The sequence below is a fragment of the Octopus bimaculoides genome, chromosome 1, assembly GCF_001194135.2.
Source record: "Octopus bimaculoides isolate UCB-OBI-ISO-001 chromosome 1, ASM119413v2, whole genome shotgun sequence".
Taxonomy (NCBI): domain Eukaryota; kingdom Metazoa; phylum Mollusca; class Cephalopoda; order Octopoda; family Octopodidae; genus Octopus; species Octopus bimaculoides.
The window spans coordinates 156,262,969-156,286,361 of record NC_068981.1 but is presented as its reverse complement, the minus strand read 5'-3'; the positions used below and the strand labels follow the sequence as shown (position 1 = coordinate 156,286,361).

The 23,393-nt window shown below is 36.0% G+C and overlaps 1 protein-coding gene across 7 annotated transcripts in view; it reads right to left on the bottom strand.

The window, feature by feature from the left end:
• LOC106868443 (uncharacterized) overlaps positions 1–23,393 on the bottom strand; it is a 91,863-nt gene that overhangs the window by 30,566 nt on the left and 37,904 nt on the right. For 4 of the 7 annotated variants that reach the window (XM_052971884.1, XM_052971900.1, XM_052971889.1 and 1 more), the window contains 2 exons: positions 9,606–9,652; positions 3,987–6,855 (listed from right to left, as the gene is read on the bottom strand). In XM_052971884.1, the coding sequence (XP_052827844.1) occupies positions 3,987–6,855; positions 9,606–9,652 (2,916 nt within the window). The remainder of the gene's footprint in view (positions 1–3,986; positions 6,856–9,605; positions 9,653–23,393) is intronic. The other 3 variants (XM_052971911.1, XM_052971898.1, XM_052971894.1) reach the window with 1 other exon arrangement.

The following is a 23,393-nucleotide window of genomic DNA, read 5'->3' as shown; positions in this document are numbered from 1 at the left end:
AGATAGTGCTCATGGGAACTGTCCATATCCTACATAAAATACTGTCTATGTAATCTCAAATTTTAAAACAAACACGTAATTGTCTTATGGTTTCTTAAACATTCTCTAGAACAACACTATGTACAAAACCAAATATATGGCACTCTAAGCATAACACCAACATGAACTTCTAACTTGTTGTCTTTTGAGGTCTCTGGGTGAGACTTGGAGCCAACTTGTAGAAATGCAAAGCAAAAGTCAAACATAAAAATAATAATAATGGTTTCAAATTTTACTGCCAGGGCAGCAATTTTGGACGAGGGGATGAGTCAATTACATTGACCCCAGTGTTCAGCTGGTACTTATTTTCTTGACCCTGAAAGGATGAAAGGTAAAGTTGACCTCGGAGGAATTTGAACACAGACCATAGCAACAGGTGAAATACCACTAAGTATTTCGTCCAGCACACTAACGATTCTGTCAGCTCAATAATAATAATAATAATAATAATAATAAATGCCCTGATGTAATGGCTTCTGATCTTAACTGATTGGAAGTGAACATGTTTTGTCTTGGTAAAAAAGATGGGCTACAGCAAATATTCTGGTCAATACCACAGATTTGCTTGACCATAACCAGTTGAGCATGTCCCTTAATGGCTGATGATATGTGCACTTCTGATCATGAGCAGGAGTAGTAAGGGAGCATCATAGTCACATGTTGAGAGGGATTCTTGGGGGATTGAATTATTCACCTCTGGAAATATGAGTGTTTCTTTTACCATTTCATCCAGAGAAAGTCCCTTTAAAGATATAGAATGTTAAAAAATACACAGTACATTTCAAAGCCAGGTGAAACAAACTGCCCTGGAAGTGAATGAGAATGACAGATATTGATAATGTTTACATTATAGAACTGCTGCTAACTCAAAATTTGAATTTTGTATTAATTGTGTGGCACTGTTGCATCAGCAGACAGATTTTATGCTATCTGTATATTGAATTAGTCTTGAGGGCATGTTGAGTATATGGCATCAATAAACTGAAATAACAATGAAATATCGATATCTGATGTTCTTGTTCATCTCTGGAGCTGTTCAATGTGTTTTTAACACTTTATATCTTTAAAGGAATGTTCCTTGGATGAAATACTGCTGCCAAAAAACGTTTAACAACACACATGGTTTAAGCATGTGGCACCATTAATATTTACATTAAAGAACTGCTTTTAACTAAAATTTTGAATTTTGTTTTACTTGTGCAGCAATGTTGCACATCAGCAGACAAATTCATGAACATTGAGGATCTTCAATAATTAGAGAAGAATGTGGTGTGTATGATTTAATGGATACACAATGTTAACATATGAAAGACTGTGGTGAGAAAATGATTGCACTTGAAAGTCATCAGTCACTGAATGCAGAAAATTGTAGTTATGGATACCCAATGCAAAACAGATTGTATGTGAAAGAAAAATACTCTAGTGAATTGAAGGATGAGTGCACCAAAGGTTGAAAGAAAGAACAGTAAATTGTTGTCGTCATCATCATCATTTAATGTCATTTTCCATACTAGCATGGTAGGAATATGCAAGGCCAGGGACTGCACCAGGTTTCATAGTCTGTTTTGGTTTGGTTTCTATAGCTGGATATCCTTCCTAATGCCAACCACTTAACAGAGTACACTGGCTGCTTTTTACATGGCACCATCACCAGTGCTTTTTCTGTGGCACCAGTACCAGTGCTATTTATGTGGCATCATCACCAGTGCTTTTTACATGACACCAGTACCAACACCAGTGTTTTTTATGTGACACCTTTGTTTTAAGATATCAATTCTGTTGTAGTGAGCAGGTCTTTTTGTGTACAGCAAAGTGTTGTATATCACAGTCTTGTCATTTTCTTCATTTTGAGATCACCTTCAATACTTCATCCCATGTCTTCCAAAAGTTTCTCCACTTTAAGTGATAGGCATTTGTTTATGAAACTGGCCTCATCCATCCACTTCACATGATCAAACCTCTCTTGCACACTGCATATAATAATTTCAGTTATGCCTAACATTTCTTTGTATACACTCGCGCTCTGTCGCACATGTACACTGACATAGGTAAAGGCATGTGGCTTAGTGGTTAGAGCATTCAGTTCATGATCATAAGGCCGTGAGTTCAATTCCTGGCGACGCGTTGTGTCCTTGAACAAGACACTTTATTTCATGTTGCTGGAGTCCACTCAGCTGGCAAAAATGAGTAGTAGCTGTATTTCAAAGGGCCGGCCTTGTCACACTCTGTATCACGCTGAATCTCCCTGAGAACTACGTTAGGGGTACACTTGTCTGTGGATTGCTCAATCACTTGCACGTTAATTTCATGAGCAAGCTGTTCCATTGATCGTATCAGCTGGGACCCTCATCGTCATAACTGACAGAGTGCTCCTACTGACATAGCACATCCAGTGGAGCATACCAGTTTCATTCCTCTATAGTCTTCATCTATCCTCTGCATTCAGGGCCCATGTCTCACTACCATGTAGCATTGCAGTTTGTACACATGCATGATATAGTCTTCCTTTCACTTGGAGAGACCTTTTGGTTGGCAACAGAGGTAAAAGCTCTCTGAACTTTCTCCATCCCATTCTTATTCTAGCAATCATGCTTTCTGTACAACCATCTCCATGGTAAATTAGGTCAGTGAGGTAGCAAAAATTACCTATAATTTGCAGAGAGCCCCCAGGACATTTGAAGAAATCAGTTTCCCATGTATCTGTGGCCTTTATGGCTGCTGTACACCTTCCATAGAGAAAACACTACTTTTTCTCTTAACTTTCCTACTATTCCGCTGCACCACTTACATGTCTATAGCATGCACTAGGTACACCAAACAAAATTTCTGCCTACTCCTTTCTTACACACGAGCAGGGACATTTACCACAAGGGTGAAGGGATTCCTGTCTAATTTCTTGCATACTAGGACTTTGGTCTTTGCTATACTAACTTTGAGATTTTTTGATTCCAGATTCTGTTTCACACCTAGGATTTCTTTTCTAATTCTGTTAGAAAAACAGAAAATCACAATAACCATTCACATAAATGCTGAATATCAACTTAAATATCTTTAAATCAGGCATGGCCATGTGGTTAAAACTTTTGGCTTTACCCACATGGCCATGTTTTTGAGTTTATTCCCACTGTATGGCATTGTGGAATGTATTCTAATGACTATTAGCCTTTTGAGTGGAATTGGTAAAGGGATACAGTAGAAGCCTGTCTTATATAATATATGATTATATATACACACACACACATAGATATACATGCATGGGTAGGTATGTATGCATTTATTACATGTGTGTTTGTCTTCCCATCATCTGCATGGTGTTTAAAAAGCACTCTCCGAACATGATCAATGCCAGGACCACCTGACTGGCCCCCATGCCGGTGGCATGTAAAAAACACCATCCGAATGAGGCCGATGCCAGTACCCACTGACTGGCTCCTGTGCTGGTGGCACATAAAATGTACCCACTACACTCTCGGAGTGGTTGGTATTAGGAAGGGCATCCAGCTATAGAAACATTGCCAGATCAGATTGGAGCCTGGTGCAGCCGCTGGCTCTCCAAACCTCAGTCAAACCATCCAACCCATACCAGCATAGAAAACGGACATTAAACGATGATGATGATGATGATGATGATGATGATGATAAACAATGTCACAATCTATGCGACAGTGTCTTTGTTTATAGTCTGCCATTGAGAACTAAAAGAAATAGTACTTTAGTTGCAAATAAATTAAGGGTAAGCAACAAGAAAAACGTCCAGCTATAGAAAAAAAACTCAATAACTTTCATCTTATGCATGCCAACCTAGTAAAGTTGGCATTAAAACAATTGATGATAATAATGATAATAACTGAAATCTGAAATATTTGAATACATTTCCAGTTGTGTTACATTTACACGGAAACCAAGAATATTAAAAAAAAAAAATAATAATAAGAGGATATACTTACAATGGGCTTCCTTTCTGTATTATCATCAGTCTCTGATGATTTCTCTTCTTCTGTATGATTATCTTTATCAATACACTTTTGATTCAACTGATTATCACTAGAACTAGCTTTGAGACAAGAATCTAAGGGATCCGATGTTTCCTTAGTATTATTAGATTGGTTGAAAGTATTTTTATTTAATCCACGAGAAGTTGACTGAAAGTTAGTCTGATCATCAACTGTTTTACTATGTAAAATATTTTTAATTTCTGAGAAAGACTGTTTGGTTTTAGTCTCTTCACTTGTAGTCTGGAGCGTGTTAAAAGGAGGTAAACCTCCTTGGTTTGAAAGAGATGCTGAAGAAACACGTAAATGAGCAAAAAATGGATTGACATCATCATCATCTTTTTTTTTCCTAACAGGGCGTTTTGGTTTCACAGGTTCAGCTGGGGAATCTTTCACTGGTAATGCACGGAAAGAAAAAGCAGTTTCTTTTTGAGTAACAGAAGGATTGTTCTCTTCAACATATAATTTATTTTCCAAAGGTGGCAACTTAGATGTGGATTGGAGTTCAGAATTTATATTCTCATTTGACTTGGTGCTAACACTAGTTGATGATTGCACTGACGTTTCTGAGGCAGAAGACACAACAAAAATATTTGAAGGGTTCATTACATTGCCAGAGTCCGTTCTAGTAACAATATTTATTGGTTTATCAACAGAAATGTTGTTAGTCACAGTATTATTTATTATATTACTCGACGTTGTTTTTAATGGTTGACCTTGCATTTCAATGAATCTAAATGACTCAGCTGGTATTTCAAAAGAAACAGGATTAAATGAGATGATCTGAGGTTGCATATTATCTTTAATTTGTGCAAAATTATGCTGGCCAGAGTTATTTGTATTAAGTAACATGGCTGTTTGATTAGCTTGAAATCTTTGATTTAGTGAAGAGTTAAGGAGTGATGACTCAGGTGGTTCAGTTAAAACTAATTTTGGAGCTTGTGTTGATGGTTGTTGACTAACTCCAACTGTTGGCGTAATAATTTTAAAGATAGAATTATTTGCAGCTGGATTTAAATTAGAAGATATATTCTGGGCAGCAAGAATACTTTTTACAGCTGAGACATTAGTCAAATCACTTCTCATGGTATTTGTAGGAGCTGTAATAAACTGTGGAGTTGTAACAACAACTGTGGAATATGTGACAGCATTATCTTTGTTTGTCATTGACAGTCTGTCAACAAATGTTGGGTGCAACTGTGAAGCCATAAGACCTGTGTTACCAGTCATAGAAGCATTACTAACAGGCAAACGTTCTGTGATAGATGGTGCTAACTGTGGGTTTGAGGTAACCATTGCAGGTTGAACATTTAGTGCTGCATTTGAAACCAAAAACTTACCTCTAGGCTCATTCTCTATGGAAGAAATCTGAGTGGGTGATGCATGTTGCAAAAAAGATGAGTTTTCTGTAGATGATAGAGCAGAAAGTCTATTATTCTGAACAGACAGTATGTTTAACTGGGATGAATTATTTGTTAAGTTAGTTGATGTTGGTATCAACTGGATATTGGGAGTATTTGCCAAACCTGTTGGTAGTACTGCTGAACCACTAGAAGGTAAGACTAACCTAGAAGAAGTTAGTTGACTAGAAAATATGGTATTATTAACAGAAGGAGCAGCAAGTCTTTGAGCTAATATAGGTGCCTGTGAAATAGCAGATACAGATTGTACAGTTGTTGACAATGTTTTATCTTCGTTTGAGTGACAAGTTGGTAGAGTCAATCGATCCAAAGATGATAGTGAAGACGTTGCAGGCTGAGATGTAGTTAATGAAGAATTATAAATTGGCTGCCGAAATTCTAATTCATTACCCAGAATGGTTTGTTCTTGTTCAGTAGATTTTGGAACAGATAAAAGTAATGGCTGTGAGCCTTGTAACGATGTTACATTTTTATCTGTTGAGGTCTGTGACTTATCAACAATTATTGAATTAAGAATAAGTTGGTCTTGTTTAATTTGCATACCTTGAAATGGTTGTACTTGTAACTGAGATGAAAGTTGAGGCATATTTGGAGATGTTGATTTCATATAAAACACTTGGGTAGTTGGTTGCATTTGTGAATATGTGACTGGTGTAGTGCGAGATGGCTCAGGTGATGATACAGCAATTGGGGTGGTTTTCACATATGTCACTTGAGGTTGTGTTACTTTATTAATAATAGGATTGGGATCGGCTGTTATTAATATAGTAGAAGATCCTTCACATGATTGATCTGTACCAACAACTCTGTTTGGTGATACAGATGGTGTTACTAAGATTTTTTGTTGAAATCCTTCTGGTGCAACATTTACTATTGTTGATGACAGTCTTTGATTTGGAGAAGGATCTCGATTTTGCAGAAGTGTTTGAATCAGGGCAGGAGATTGTGTTCGTTTTAGTTGCAAAAGATTGTTACCATAAGCAACATTTTCACATGATGATAAATTATTATTATTGGTAACAAGTTGAAGCTGAACAGGAGACGGATTTCTAACAGGAGAAATACTGTGTGATGAAGAATTAATGGAGCCAGGAGATGGTGCTTTTGAAGACAGAGTCAGTAGTTTATTGCCTTGTGGCTGAGATTTTAGAGATGAATAACTTGGGTGTCCCAATAAAACAGGATAGGGGGGAGAAATAGAAGATACCTTCTGATTGTTCGATTTAGGTGAGGATGATGCCATATATATATTGTTTTGTCCTGGAGGTAATATAGCTTTGAAATTAGATATTGCTAATTGATCTGATCCGCATTCTTGTTGAATGATATCATTTGGGTCCTTTCGGAAATATGGTGAGCATGACCGAGACTCAGGTAATTGAGTTGAAACTTGAATCACTACCCTAGAATAGAAACAACAATAAATGATAAGAAAATTATGTAATTCAAAACGAAAAAAATAAAAATAGAAAAGACATTTCATATAAACATTTTCAAGGTAATGAATAGTTTTATGCGATCATATATAAAATAATCTATATTTTTGTTAGAAATGCAACCAATTAAATCTAACGGAACAACAAACAACTTTGTTCCATGGTAATGAAAAAAGTGAATAAAGCAGCTAAAATAAGTTTGAAACAAAAATACATCTGTGTTCTTTCCTCTGTACATATTGCAATGGTTAAAAACTGCAAAACACAATACCACAGATTCCATACATTTTATACAGCTACCCAGTTTGACCATCTTGCTGCAGCTTAGCAAGTGTCTTTTAAGAGTTGTACATGGAATAGATGTCAACATAAACAACACTTGGACATTTTGCTGCATCAGATCCTACATGAATCGCAGATAGGTCACACTTTCAATAATTTCAACAAAAATCAGAGGTGCGGACATCACAGGGATCTGAAGTAGACAGTGGCATATCAGTAGTCCAGGGGCATACCCTGGGCCTGGCCTTTTCAGTTTCCAAGTTGTTATGGAAACATTTTTGTGACGTTTGTTTACTAGAAAGCAGAAACTGGAAGTTTGAGTATTATTCTTTTTGACAACATAGATTCAAATTCTTATTTCTTTCTTTTATTTGTTTCAGTCATTTGACTGTAGCCATGCTGGAGCACTGCTTTTAGTCAAACAAATCGACCCCAGGACTTATTCTTTGTAAGCCTAGTACTTATTCCATCAGTCTCTTTTGCTGAACCGCTAAGTTATGGGGATGTAAACACACCAACATCGGTTGTCAAGCGATGGTGGTGGTGGGGGACAAACACAGACGCACAAACATTTACATATATATATATATGCGATGGGCTTTTTTCAGTTTCCATCTACCAAATCCACTCACAAGGCTTTGGTTGGCCAGAAGCTATAGTAGAAGGCACTTGCTTGAGGTGTCACACAGTGGGATTGAACCCAGAACCATGTGGTTGGGAAGCATGCTTCTTACCACACAGCCACAGCATTAGTTATATTTACATTAAAAAAGGGCCATGTAACCTGCCAGATTATAATGCAACCTATCTGCGAGTCCACTACAAATACCTATTTTGACAACCCCAAACTAAGGGTGCGACCTATCCAGGAATACATACAGTATGCAAGTAAATTTACTTACAATTTTCCCACAAAAACATAGTCTTAGAACTTTAGTTAATTAATATGCATCTCCAGCAAATACAAATTTAGCCCCATGGCATACAAATGAGTCAAAATAATGAACTTTGCTATATAATGTTTGGTGATATAGAGTACTATTAGTTTTCTTCAATTACTGATTTTTATGCATTTTTATGTCTTAATACATAAAAACCCTAAAGTCATATGTGTTTTTTTGTTTGTGAGTTATCCTCTCTCAGTCATGCAGGGAGAAATCAGTGGCTGTGTCGAGAGAAGTGGAAGAGAGAGAAATAAAGAGAAGTAGAATAGATAAATAGATAGGTAAGATATTATTTAGAGAGTAGGTTGAGGAAAGAGAAATAGTCAGCAGACATATGATAGTGGAGTGAACAGTCAGTGAAAGAGTGGAAGAAATAAATAGAGAGAGGCAGAATGAAGATAAGCTCATTAGAAAGAGGGAATTTGAGACGTAATAAATAAGAGATATAGAATGGGTGAATGTTAGAGAGAGAGAGCAAGAAAAATATATGTATGATATCAAAATGAAGGAGGGGAGACAATGCGAAATAAAGAGAAGAGGTAGAGACAGAATATGACTAAAAGAAAATAAGAGAGTGAAACACACACACACACAAAACAGGAAAATGGAACAAAGCTTGGAAGAAAAACATTAAAAAATACAGTGAGGTAGAAATAAAACCCATCATTTTTACCAGACACTACACTAGTCTGTCTTTGTGTGTATGCATGTAACTATGTTTTTAAACACTATATACTTCATTTTGAATATCATATTTTCAAAACACAAGGGCATTCTTTCTTGGAGTCTCAAAATCTTAGGAATTTGATTTAACCTTTTTGATACCAACAACTTGCGACCACCTTTACTTCTATAATACAAATTTCCTGTTCTAAAATGATCTAAATTAAACTTTCTTCCAAAATTCCATGTTAATTTAAGTTCCAAACACCAGATCAATAATGATGAAGTTATAACAAATTCTTCATTATTTCCAGAATTAATTAGAAACAAAGACTGTATTTCAACAGAAATATGAGTAACAAAATGTGTAATATATCCAAAACATTCTTTTGTTCTCCAACTCTGCTCACCACTGGTACTACACAATGAAAAATAAATCCAGTATGAAACAGCAGTTTTATTTACAAAGCCCATTATGATATAGGGATTTTCAGAAATGGTTCCAGAAACTAGACAAGCGATAAGTATTCTTCCACATATGTTTTAATTTGTTTGAGAATCTTTTTGAGGCTTAAATTGCACTATATATTTCTCATGTAAACAAATGTTGTTACTCTAAGCATTATTTTTATATTTTATGGAGTTTTGTTGTGAAAAGTATATTCCTTGGGTTGTGGTAAGCTATTATGTCCTGGTGGGATATGTTTTGAAATTTTATATAAAAACAATGTCCTCATATTCCAGAATAGATTGATATATGATTGATAAAAACAAAAAATATCTGTGTTATAAATAAATAAAGAAATAATAAAGAAAAAAACTGAAAACCTTGGTTGCAAATTCCTTTGGTCCTTACTGAAAATAAACAGTATAACCTGTAAGAGAAAAGTTATAAATTAAAATAATAATGGATAAAGACATGTAAGAATAGACTATATAGTTTAGTTGTAAAAGACAGGAATTTTACAATAATATTTCAGTATTATATCTAAAATGGTCATATTGAAAGAGAACAGCTATTGAATTAAGTAATTTGAAAATTATATAGCTAGAAAATTCATTATGAGGATTAGACAAGTGAATATCTTATCAATAATTTGGAAGAAATTTGATAAAAGATCTGCTTATAACATTTTTTTGTGGTTTTTAGTTACTGAATCTGGAAGAAAGGACAATGTTCATGATCTCGGCAGGCCATCTAAGACAGGCAAGCTTTATGTTTTTAATGCTCTATGTAAACTGTTGCAGCTCAATAGCAAGGGTGAGATTCCAAAGGACTGATATTTTGGAGAGTAAAGACTGGACATAGCGGTTTGTGTGGAGCTGGTGGATTTGGACGCAATAAGGGTAACAAGAGGTAGAGGGATGAGGGGTTTAGCAGTGCCTGAGTTACTATCAGAAAAAAATATAAGTTTTAATTAATTCAATATATTACAGCTTCACTTAAATTATTCAAGAGTTTTATCTGTAATTCAAAAAGTACAGCCTAGCCACAAATTGTGTCACAGTGATTTTTGCCTGAGAATTACATTAAGGGTACATGTGTCTGTGGAATGCTTAACCACTTACATGATAATTCAAGAGCAAGAAGTTCAGTTGATCAAACAGCTGAACCTTCATCACTGAATGAGAGAGATATACCATCTGCACCATCATGTGTGTGTGCATGTGTCTGTATGCATGTGCGTATACATGAATAGGTGTACACACATGTATATGTGTGTGTGTGTATATATATATATATATATATATACAAACACACACGAACATATACTTGTTACTCGTTATACAGAAACTAATTACATTTTGATAGTTCTATTTTCCATTTCACTTAAGACCTACACATAAATTATTAATCCATTTGAAGGAGAATCTTAGTGACGCTACAAAGAAAGCATCTGCAGAAGTTTCAAAGCATGTTGTCATGAAACTTGGATATATTTACAGCAGGTCTAATGGCTCATCTATTTGTTTTTATACGAAGCTATTACAAAGACATTTATTTTGCTGTAGGAGCTATACCTTCAATATATTATTTAAAACTTTCTCATGTCAAATGTCATGGAAAGCTGAAAACTGATAAGTTCAATGAAAATTACCAGGTGACCATAGCTACTCTGTGGTCGGGTAAAGTAAGAGAAGGGTTATTCAGTGCACTCAGTGTACTGCCTATTACAAGCCCAACACATACATAACATTTCAACTGAGATAGTTGTCATCTTACTGTCAGAGCTATAGTGAGTATTTGTATTTTGATAATGACAACAGAAATTAATCAACTGGGTCAGTTACGTAATTTCTACATTCTCAATTCAGTTATGATCAAAAGTTTGGTGACGGAAGTTTTGGTGAAAGACATTAAACAAAATTAGTGAATAAAACACTAATATTTCCGGTCCTCTATTTGTAATTAAACATTTTTTTTCTGAATTCTTCATTTTTGCAGTTTTTCATTGTTTCCATTCCCCGCTGCAATTCCTTCTCTTATGCTTACTTTAGAACAACGTAAAACTCATTTAGCTGATCCTGTCCTAATAAACTGAAGTAAAAGCAATTAAAAAGGCAATGATCTTGTCACGATTGCTGGATACAACCATACAATTATGTCTTTTCTTTCCATGTACGGAGCCAAAGAAGAAGCCTCTATGTGGCCGCGTGACCTAGAAATAGCAGCCAAATTCAAAAATTGCCAAAATGAGAATTTACAGAAAAGGCTGAAGGACAAAAGCTCGCCCCACTTTTCTTTTCGAGGAAAATTCATAATTTTTGATATGTAGAACATGCACATCTGAAGAGATTACAGTTTGGAACGCCCTACGCAATTTCCCACTTTCTAGGAGAGTGTCAAAAAAAAATTAGAATTGTTTCAGAATCGTTTGTTTATGTAGTCGGCACTTAATGTATATCGGCTGAATGGACGTCAGTGATTGGTTGAAATTACAGAAATACATCAACTTTAACATGGAATAACTTTGGGATTTCTTTTTTTTTTAAGAAGACTAAGAGAAAAAGATGTTTTATATGACACATTCTACCAGTGTTCCAAGTTTCAAAGTGTTTCGTTAATGAAAAATGTGGCCCCCGTTTTAAAAAAGATCCAAAATTTTTTTTTTCATGAATTAACAGATCGTTTTCCCCACATTGACTGTGTTTCTTCTTGATTGTCTTTAAAATACATATTTTTTCAAAGGCGTTCTGCGGATATACGTTTCGAAATTAGGTTTCGTAGTGTTGATACTTCACACATAAATCCGATAAAAAAAAAAAAGTGAAAATGCTAAAGTAATTTAGTATTGTTTGGTAACAAAGTTGTAGGTGAGGGAAGAAAAATGCTCTGAAACGACCTTTCTACCAAAACTATTTTCTAAATTTTATCAGCATTATATTATAATCTACAATCTCAAAAACGTATCTCTGCAAAATTTCATATATAAAAATATGCGGCGATTTTTCGGTATGAGTTCCTAATTATCGGCCTATCGGGGTGGAGAAACTAATCAATGGTTATGCCTCTGTTGTTTGGTTCTAGGTCAAACATGATTAAACCGATTTATTATCAGAGACCTTTCAACCGTAAACCTCTACGTATTTTAATCTCTGTTAGCAAGCACTACATTTGATTGGCAAAATCATTAGCGCGAAGGGCAAAATGCCGAGCGGCATTTCTTCCAGGTGTTCTAAGTCCAAATACCGCCGGAACCGACTTCGCTTTTAATCTTTTTGAATCCATTTCTAAGAGATGAGGAACCTAATAGGTACTACCCAGTTGACTTGCGAAAATAACTAAAAATGACGGCAATAGACCGAATTGCACTAAAGGGAGGCAAATGACAACTAAGGGAGACAACTTGAAAGGTTTGCAGATGAATTAAATTAAAGCGTACCAAAGTAAATTTATTAATTTTACTGGAGGACGAAGGGAAGTACCTTAACCTTCACAAGCCCTCGCAGATTGGTGACGTCCTGCTTTTCAGCTTAGTATAAGGTCTTCTAAACTAGAAGTCTACAACGTTTGTATGGTTAGTGTGTTGTTCTATATTTTTTCTAATTAACACCTCTTCATTTATTTTTCAAAGAATGTTTTAATGTTTTGTTTTTATTTACATTGACTGTGATTTGGGGGGTTTTGGGGGCTATGCATTTGTTAATTAACAACAACGGAAGATAAGTTTACAGTGATTATAGCTTTAGAAATACAAATAAAATCGAACATGCTTGAAGTCATTCAAATTCATTCGAAGAATATTTACATTTGTAAAAAGTGACCTATAATTTTCCCCTTGAAATTATAGTAGAAAAGCAGGCGTGCAAGGCATTATATATATGTATGTATGTATAGGCCTTATTTTTTTACAGAATACAGTAATTTTAATAGGAAAATATGAGACTGTTAAGCAGGAATACATTGGGTGTTTATTATGGAATCTAAGCAACGAAACAGCAAGAAAGTCAGGGAGAACAGTGTAGTGAGTGGAGGAATAGAGCAGGAGGGGTGATCTTAGGCAGGCAAACTGAAAGAAATAGAGAACGGAGCAATAATTAGCTAAAGGTTGGAAGTAGTTTGCGATGCCAGGCTTGCCTCATCGGCAAATGGTTTTTCTCTTGAGCATAAGAAAACATTCTGTTAGGTAATGAAAAAGAGCCATTCTAAATACAGGAGTAATAGTACTACTTACTACTACAAGATGCGAAGAGCAAAGGATTAGTAACTGTTAAGGGTTAAATTATATCTATTAAAAAGGGGACCAATGGTTATGAAGCAGTAATACAAACCCTTAACACAACCGACTTCACAACAAAAGATACTGAGTGTATATATATATATATACATATATATATATATATGACTGAAGCAGTTGAAGAATTTTGGTGGCTTATGGTTTTAGTTTAAATCAGTCAAGGGTCAATTTGACCTTTCATTCCTTTAAACTAAAAGAAATAGCTATATTATAGACCTACTAATTTATGTTTCTTAATGCTGATATGCAATGAGCACCTTGGGTGAAACAAAGTTCAAATTTAATACAAAAACCAATAATCAATGTAATTGGTTTAGGTATAAAATTAATAGCAATAAATAAAAGAAATATCAACTATATGGTACACACACACAAATGCAAGTAGATACATGTGTAAAGTTCATATTTACAACATTCCTCAGGGAAAAGACACCATATAATAGTTAATCATCATCATCATCATTTAATGTCTCTTTCCATACTGGCATGGGTTGGATAGTTTGACAGGATCTGGCTGGTTTCTACAGCTGGATGCCCTTCCTAACTCCAACCACTTTTCAGAGTGTATGGGTGCTTTTGTGTGACACCAGCACAGACACTTTTACATGGCACTGACATGGGCACCAGCACCCATGAGCCCACAAGATTAGGATCACTTAGCTGAAGAAAGATGTAGAGGACATGCCTGTATGCAAGGACAGCCACGATTTTACTTAGCTTGACATGTCTTCTCAAGCACAGCAAACTGCCAGATGTCTCGGTTCCTTGTAAGGCCCAACATCTGGAGATCCTTTCTTAATACTTTGTCCCACATCTTCCTGGGTCTACTCCTGCACGATCCCTCCACAATTAGAGGCTCAGCACTTCTTGATGCAGCTGTCCTCATCCACATGCATCATATGACCATATCAGCACATGCACACTACATCTGGTGATGCCTCATATACCCAGTTTTTCTCTCAATTCACTTACACTGTCATATATGCACACTGACGTTATCCATCTAGTGGAGTATGCTGGCTTCATTTCTTTCAAGCCTACTAAAAGAAAATGATCTCAAGAAGACACCATACATGTAAGTGAGAATGTTGTGGTTAAGACCAAGACAACAAGGAAAGGCACCATTAGCAAATATATAACTGTCAAAAACACAAAGTTTTAGTTGCACACATCAGCCCACACAATCTGCTATCAGGAGTCTCATAAATCACAGGAAAAGGTATCAAACTTCAGAGGGTGTGCGAGGAAGAAAGAGGAAACTGTATTGACAAAACAGAAGAAACACCAGGTACATTAAGAATAAGACAATATTTCTAACATAAAAAAAAAAAAAAAAAAAAAAAAAAAAAAAAGAAAGTAAAAGAACAATTATGAATCTCATATATATCTTTATTGCATTTTTTGTATACGGCTTAATTTCATGAGGGGAAAAAAAGCATTACTCAAGGTTTTATTTTTTCTGAAGGATAGGGACAGGGGGAAAGAAAGGAATTGGAATAAAATCAGCCAAGGGTCAGGTGATGGTGTTAAATTGAACAACAGGTGAAATCCATTTGATAGTCTTCTGCACAGTTTCTGTGTACTCAGTTTCACTCACAAGGCTAAAGAATGATGCAATGATGTGATAGAATACACTTATTGATGATGCATGCAGCGAGCTCAAAAACCTGAAATCGCGTGCCTCTGAAGTAATGTCCAATCACAGAATAGTGAACAACTTAAGATTTTGTAACTAAACCTATTTTCTTTTCTCCATAAAGTTATTGCAAACATAGAAGCTGTGAAACTGGATTTATCCAGTTGCACCTGCAGTTAGACATTTAAATATCAACAAATAATAGAGATACTACAGAGTTGGCGATTTAATCGAAATTTAATGAATAAATTTGTAAGTTAATGCAGTGGTTCCCAACCTGTAGTCCGCAAAGGTAGTACTGAGGATCCGTGAACATGTTAAACTGACAGACCTTTCAATATCCTGGGGTCCTTTAAAAAGGGGTCCTTGACAGTGAAAAGGTTGTGGACCACTGAGTTAATGTAATCTTAAAATATAACAATCCTCCATTCAAAATAATTTCTGACTGTACTCTCAAGCAGAGCTTAATTTCCATTTTATCCATGAAGGAGAAAAGTGTGAACTTGTGTTAGTGAGAGAGAGAGTATGTGTCTATTAGTATATGTGAAGGCACAGGCATGTAGCTTCAGTGTGTGATGTTTATTAATAGAACAAGAAAGTGAATGTTTTTTTTCTTTTCCTAAACCATTCCTGTAGCTGTAGAAGGGTGAAACTTCTTAGGTTAGATATATTATAAATTTAGCTGGAAGCAAGATAAACCTCAGGTCTGTATTTGCTACAAGCGAAACGCTAAGATAGCACTAGAGACGATATATTATAAGAATTATAATATAATTATAGAAGAGGTTGTTTATTTATGTTGTTAATCTATAGTTTATTGATTTAAGCATACTTTTAGAATGTATTGTTTTACATTTTATATCACCAATTTGTAAACCAAATAAGCTTAAACAAAAAAACTGAAAATATGGAAAAAGTGTTAAAATGCTGAAGAGCTTCTTCATTACTTCGAAAATTAATTGTAATGCACATAAAAAAAAACAAAAATAAACTTATAATCACGAAAAATATAAGGGATAAAAATCCATTATCCTGTTTTCTTTGCATTTATTTATTTAAGCTTTTATTTTTGCCAACTAACTATTGAGTTTTTTTCTTCTTCATACAATTTATATTTTCATTAAATACTTACTGCGACATGAAAGAATTTCAATGGAAAAGAAAACTTGGAGGGGGGGGGTGGAGGTTGCTATAGTTTTTGTTTATTTCCTGATACGCTTTGATCGAAGATATCTACAGACACATTCTATCCTTGATCTACTCCCGCCCCCACCCCAGACAGTATCTATGTCTAGGACTATCTTATTTTAAAACTAGTGTGCTTTCAAGAAGATTTAGTTGCTATTTTAGCAGGCCGAGCAACCAAACTGAGGCTCATTTGCTTGCTATAATACAAACGTATTTAGACAGGAGTGTTGTATATGACGGGGAAGCTATCCGCTGCAGGATATTACAAGCTGAAGTAAGAAAATGAAAGAATAAAAAAAAATGTCATAGCTGAAATGGCATAGATACGCAATAAAAATAAATGGTCGAAACCACAACTAAACTAGGCCAAATATTATGAAGTAAATAGTTAAGAGCTGACCTAGAGTAGAAAATTGGTTTCGAACAGGACAAAGTGCAGCAAGCTGATAATGTACAATTGTTTAATTCATACCAGCAGTAAAAGAAATACGTGCTGTTATATTGTTGAATGGCTCAAGTAACTACCAAGTGTTTTTTTAAAAAAATAACCTCTATTCTTTTCGCTATAGCTGAATAAGAGAAGGAAGGGCAGCGCCCATGACTGCTTTACATCGAAAGCGAGAGTGATGAAGGTAATAAGGGAGAAAAAACCTATGGAGAAATTTGCCCAGGTTCGAATGATACAAAATAGAGTGGCCGGCAACAGGTTTAAGTCTATTACTGAATTTTGCAACAGTATATTTAAACGCTAATTATCAGTGTATAGTTACTATCCAGACGCATATATGAGAGAGCAAGTAGATCTTTATTATTAATGAAGGAATTAAAACAATACTTTCGAAATTATATGCAACAGTATTCAGTTAGTGTGCGTGAGAGAGAGAGTGGGGTAGAGAGAGTACATGCTCCCACAGTTCAATAAGCAAAGACATCAAAAACTATGCAACTTTGTGAAGAAGTTGAAAAAAATAGTCGTCTCCTTTCCGGGGGAAAAAAAAAATCAGCCATTGCCTGATATCTTTATTCTCACTGCATACTTATTTCTATCTAGCTAGCATTTGAAAGTTCACGGCATTAAATATGCCAACACTAATTAATATTACTGAGGTGGACTATTTCAAGAAGGTAAATGACATCTAAACTGCGGTAAATGGAAACTCGCTAAAAGCGGAATCAACAAAAAGACATTTAAATTTAATTTTATTTGAAGACAAATATCAATTAGAAAAATCATGGTTCGCGAAACAACACATTCTGAAATAGTATCATTATTGTTAAACTATTAAAAGTGGTAAATCAGCAGAATCGATAGAGCGTCGGATAGCATAATTCGGTGTATTTGATTAACGATATAGGTTCTGAGTTTGAACCCTCCTCCACTGGTCTTTTTTTTTTAACCCTCCAGAGTCAACAGAATGAAGTACTAGTCAAATATTGAAGTCGATTCCCTTCCTCCAAAATTTCGGTCCCTGTGCCTGAAAATTTTACTAAAATAAACTGCTTAAAACTAGCTGGTATAAAAGGACGGGGAGATGCTAAAATATACAATAAGAACCGAAGAATCAAAACTAACCATCCCAGAATTCCAAATTAAAAAAAAAAAACATTGATTATTTTTTAACTCTAGAAACGAAATGATAATGGTGAGAGGGACGAGAGAGTCTCTGCACGGTTGCTTGACCTGCTAGAAATAGCAGTCAAATTACACTCTGTATCTAGAAAAAGAAAAAAATGGGATGGTTACGGTTTGAATATTTGTGAACTGATCAACCAGGCACAGCTTTGGGGGTGGGGTATAGTGTAACGCTCCGTATTTTGAAACAGAAAAGACAAAAAAGAAAATAATTTTACAAATGTTCACTATCTTACAAAAAGACTATAGCTAAGCAAATCAGCTTTTCTAAATGCATTAAAAAACACTATAACATTTCCAGAATACTATCTCTGCTCCCTTTCAGCATACAAAAGACAAACTTCAAATATTTTGAGGAACACGGGAAAATAGCACAAGAAATGGACTAAGTTTGACTAAATCTAAAAATTCAACATAATATATTATAGCTTCTCAACGATCTGCTGGAGTGATTGCTTTCCGGATATAATTAGACACCATACAATTAAAAAGAAAAATTTGAAAAAATTAAGTCATTACTCATTTTGCCCCACTTAAAAGTGTTTTTTTTTTTTGTTTTTGTTTTGGAAATTGAAAATGAAATTAGACATTAATGTAGGAAAAGATTGGAACCCCACAGAGAAGAGAATTTTGATTATTAAACACCAAAAATTATCCAGATATTTTATCAGCAACCTCAATTACAATCGGGTCAAAAGTTGAGGAAAAATTTCTTGAAAAAAAATAAAGTGTTTCACCTGACTGTTTACTAACTCAACTACAACAACTATGCTGACCGATTTTTACTCCCAAAGATGATGCAACAGTAAAAACGATAATGCAATACTAAGCATTCAAACAGGTAGGGGAAAGAATAACAAGAAATCAGAAATTGCTTATTTTGCCTCACCTCCTAGTTAATATGCACATATACTCTTCATGCACATATATTCTTTTACTTGTTTCAGCCATGCTGGAGCACCGCCTTTAGTCGAGCAAATCGACCCTAGGACTTATTCTTTGTAAGCCTAGTACTTATTCTATCAGCCTTTTTTGCCGAACCGTTAAGTTACGGGGACGTAAACACACCAGCATCAGTTGTCAAGCGACGTTGGGGAAGGGGGGGGGCAAACAGACACACACACACACACACACATATATATATATATACGACGGGCTTCTTTCAGTTTCCGTCTACCAAATCTACTCACAAGGCTTTGGTCGGCCCGAGGCTATAGTAGAAGACACTTGCCCAAGGTGCCACGCAGTGGGACTGAACCCGGAACTATGCGATTCGTAAGCAAGCTACTTACCACACAGCCACTCCTACGCAGGAGGAAAAATGTCGAAACATATCTAGTTATGGGCAACTGAGCATCAAGTGCCAGTCAAGTGCTGACCGAGGTCACTGAAGTCGATAAGATAGACTAATCACCTAATACCAGATTTTCAGTCCCTGCACCTAAAAATCTGAAAATTCTACTTAACTCAATTGTTTCAAACAAGCTGATAAAAAGACGGGGAGAATTGAACAGATTTCATCATTATCACAAAGCGTATGACCTTGTGCTCACGTTGGAGATCAATCTAACAGGGCTACAATATTCATGACTAATTTCCAATGAATGTAGAAGAATAGGGAAAGTATTAGACTGTAAAACTTGTTTACCACAAAAACAAAACAAAACAAAAAAAGAAAACTGGGGCGGGATCAGATTGCATGAAACCAAGATACAAACATCTGTAAATAATAAAGAGAGAGGAAGAGAGGGAGAGAGAAAAAGAGAAGAGAAAGTTATAAGCCTCCCTCGGTCCATACAGAAAAGCAGCTGTGAGCAAACTGCCAGGTAAGATAGCCTGGAATACTCAATCAAAAGTTAATAACGAACAACAGGAAAGGCTGCTAAATCACTACCCGAGATTTTCTGATAAAACAACACTATACTGAAAATTACATGTAAGAAAGCTAGAAGAGTACCTTCTGTGCCAAAATAAAAAAAAAATCTTTAAGGTCTGTAAAAGGTATATAAGAGAAGGAAAGAAAGAGAGATGAGGGGATGTAATTTATCCAAGTATCCATCCCATCACCATATGAGGATGGAGAGGGGTAGTTATCGTTTGTAAGCAAACTACATATAAACAATTAGATGTATTTATCAGGGCTGATAACTGTAGTATGAAATGAAATGAGGAGATCAAAGGAGTTTTATAGATAAAGTACTGACCTACTTCTATAGAATGACAAACGGCGTTTTCTTTTTCTTTCTTTCTTTTTTTTTTTTTGGTGGGGATGTATGAAAACATACTCCAGGCGTTGTTGAATGATGGCTAATATGATAAACACAAGAGGGAAACCAAGTAAAATTAACTATTTTAATTTCACATAATGAGCTCTTAAAATGGAAAATACAAATAAGAGTAGAGAATTATTCAGGAATCAAAGTCAACACAGGGCATAGTGTGGGGAAGATGTTCAATATAACTGAAAATGTAAGAGAAGTTTGTCAATTTCTACATATAAGTGCAATATAAGTATCCATCTATTTTGTGCTTTTTGCAATTGATTGTACCACATGTAACAGCCGAAGACATGCAATGATCACTGAAATGCTGACACAGAAACTTAAAGTCTTGAATGTAAGTCTCCGTGGTAGGAAGGTTGCTTCTCAGCCTCATGGTTCCGGGTTCAGTCCCACAGCTTAACACCTTGGGTAAGTGTCTTCTATTATAGCCTCGGGCCGACCAAAGCCTAGTGAGTGGCTTTGGTAGACGGAAACTAAAAGCCCGTCGTATCTGTATACGTATATATATTTATGTGTATGTGTCTTTGTGGCCGCAGTCAAATGACTGAAACAAAAAATAAAAGTATATATATACACATATATATACATGCATACACCCACACACCATATATATATATATATATATATATACATACACACACACACACACACAGGGTCAGCCCATAAATAATGCGTTTTTTTTTTCAATTGCATGAACTAAAAGTTTGAGGGGGACAGGATAAACTACCTGCATCACCTTGCTATAAAAGCAGGTAGTAATTTTACCATGATCTTATTAGTTTGTAGTGAAACCTCTCTCTCTCGGGCATTCAATCATAAATGATAACGAAGCTGCTAACAACTAGCCTTCGGCTGCCTTGGTCCCTTCTGTCCATTATCCTGATTGGTTCTTATTTGCGCGGCAATTGTCCCCATGTTCTGCTTGCTAAGGGGGCATTACATCCAATTGTGGCTTTGGGATAAAGTCACGTGAGAAGGAGTTTTTCTGGGTTTCCGGTGAGCCCTATTTCGCCTATAAATAAGCCCGATCCAACGACGGCAATCGTCTTCGATTTCAGATCTCTCACAGGTCTGGTCGTTGACCACACACATACAGAACACAGCTACAGCCAGTTCCAGCGCCGACGTCTTCACCACCAATGTACTGTCTACTATTGTCGTCGCCAGCAACACCAACATCAACAAGCGCGGTTTTATCTCGACCCTGTTTGAGTGGAGTTTCCACTCACGAACAACAATCAGAACTAACCAGCGAGAATATTCCGTACCAGGTAACACAGGTCGCAGCATTCGACGCTCAACAGACATAGTGTGATACTACAGCTCTGCTCCCTGGCCACAACTTCCTGCGTATGAACATTCTATCTCCTTGTGTAACTCTTGTACGAACTGGTTTTCTCTATTCTCAGTGTTTCAGACCTTTTACATTCTATGTTACAGACACTCTTTCTATGTTCTGTGTTTCCTCTCATTCACACGCACACTTGTACACTCACGTATTGTGACACACACTATTGCTTATACGACTGTCCGTCACTTCACGTTGTTGTATACCTTCGTGAATTTTAAGGCTTATAAATCTATTATTTTTCTATCCTTCCTCAATACCGGTTCCCATATGCTATTCATATCTGCACTCGGTCTGCTTAGGAGGTTGTTGTGTCCTAGCATATGTGCTGCTTCTTTTAGTTTTCGTATTTTCCAGTGTTGTTCCCTGTCTATTATTTTAACTTCATTCCTCATCTCTTAAATATAGAACTGCAGTTTCACTTTGTTAATAAATTTATTCTCATTATATATCTAACGGTTGAATTTGTCCTAAGTTCTCTTACTGGCACTATGGCTCGTATCACTTACGAGCCTTCCAACTTATATATCTTGTTTTGTGTTCGACCGTGCGACATGGTAAAAAGGAGCCTTTACCGTCTACATCACCATTTCCTTTGGTTCGCACGGTCGAAGTATTACAAGTTCAAGTTTTGAAGAGTGCAGTTTGATTTTAACAGTTACTTTTTCAAAGCTATAATGGAAGTGACAAAGGAGCATATTCGGCATATTTTGCTTTATGAGTTCAATAAAGCAACAATGCAACGGAAAGTGCGGGGAATATTGATGCAGTATATGGGGATTGGACAATAAGCGTAAGCCAGTATCAACGATGGTTCCAGAAATTCCGAGCCAAGAAACTACAGCCTAGAACACGAGCCCCGTCCTGGAAGATTTGTACAGCTCAACAAGGACGTCCTGCAAACCCTGGTGGAACAAAATCCCATTGTAACTGTTGAGGAATTAGCAGAGAAGCTTGGATTCGGTCATTCAACCAGTCATCGACACCTGCGTGCCATCGGAAAAGTCGGCAAATTGGGTCAATGGGTTCCCCATAAACTTTCCGGGTCTAATCGCGGGTAGAGAGTGAATGTGTGCTTTTCTTTGCTGTCACGTCTTACGAATGAACCTTTTTTGGACTGAATAGAGACTGGTGACGAGAAATAGATTCTCTATAAAAATGTCAAGTGCCTAAGACAGTGGGTAGGGAAAGGAGAAACACCGGCACCCCAGGCTAAAGGTCTTCACCCACGTAAGGTGTTGTTATCTGTTTGGTGGGATATAAAAAGTTTAGTTCACTGAACATTTAAACCCAAACCAAACGATAACAAAGGAGATCTACTGCAAGCAGCTTAAGTCAACGCTAGAAGAGAAACGACCATCTTTGGTTTCAAGACGAAGTGTGTTCTTCCATCAGGAAGAACACACTTCGGCTACATACAGCGAGGACGACATCCCAATGGTTGGAGTAGTTTGAATGGAAAACGATGCCTCATCCACCATATTCGCCGGACATTGCCTCATCTGATTATTTATTCTGCAGGATGGAAAAGATACGAATTCTGTAGACGAAGTAAGAATAGTACTGGAGGAGTATTTTTACATCACGGACAAGTGAATTTTGGAAGAGGGGCCCTGCAAGTCTACCATATAGGTGGAAGAGCATTGTAGAAAATGAAGCAGAGTATATTTTAAATTAAAAAAGGACTTTATCTTAATTTTGAAAAATAAATGTATAAAAAAACCGCATTATTTATGGGATGGCCCAATATATATGTGTGTGGATATATATATATATATATATATATATAT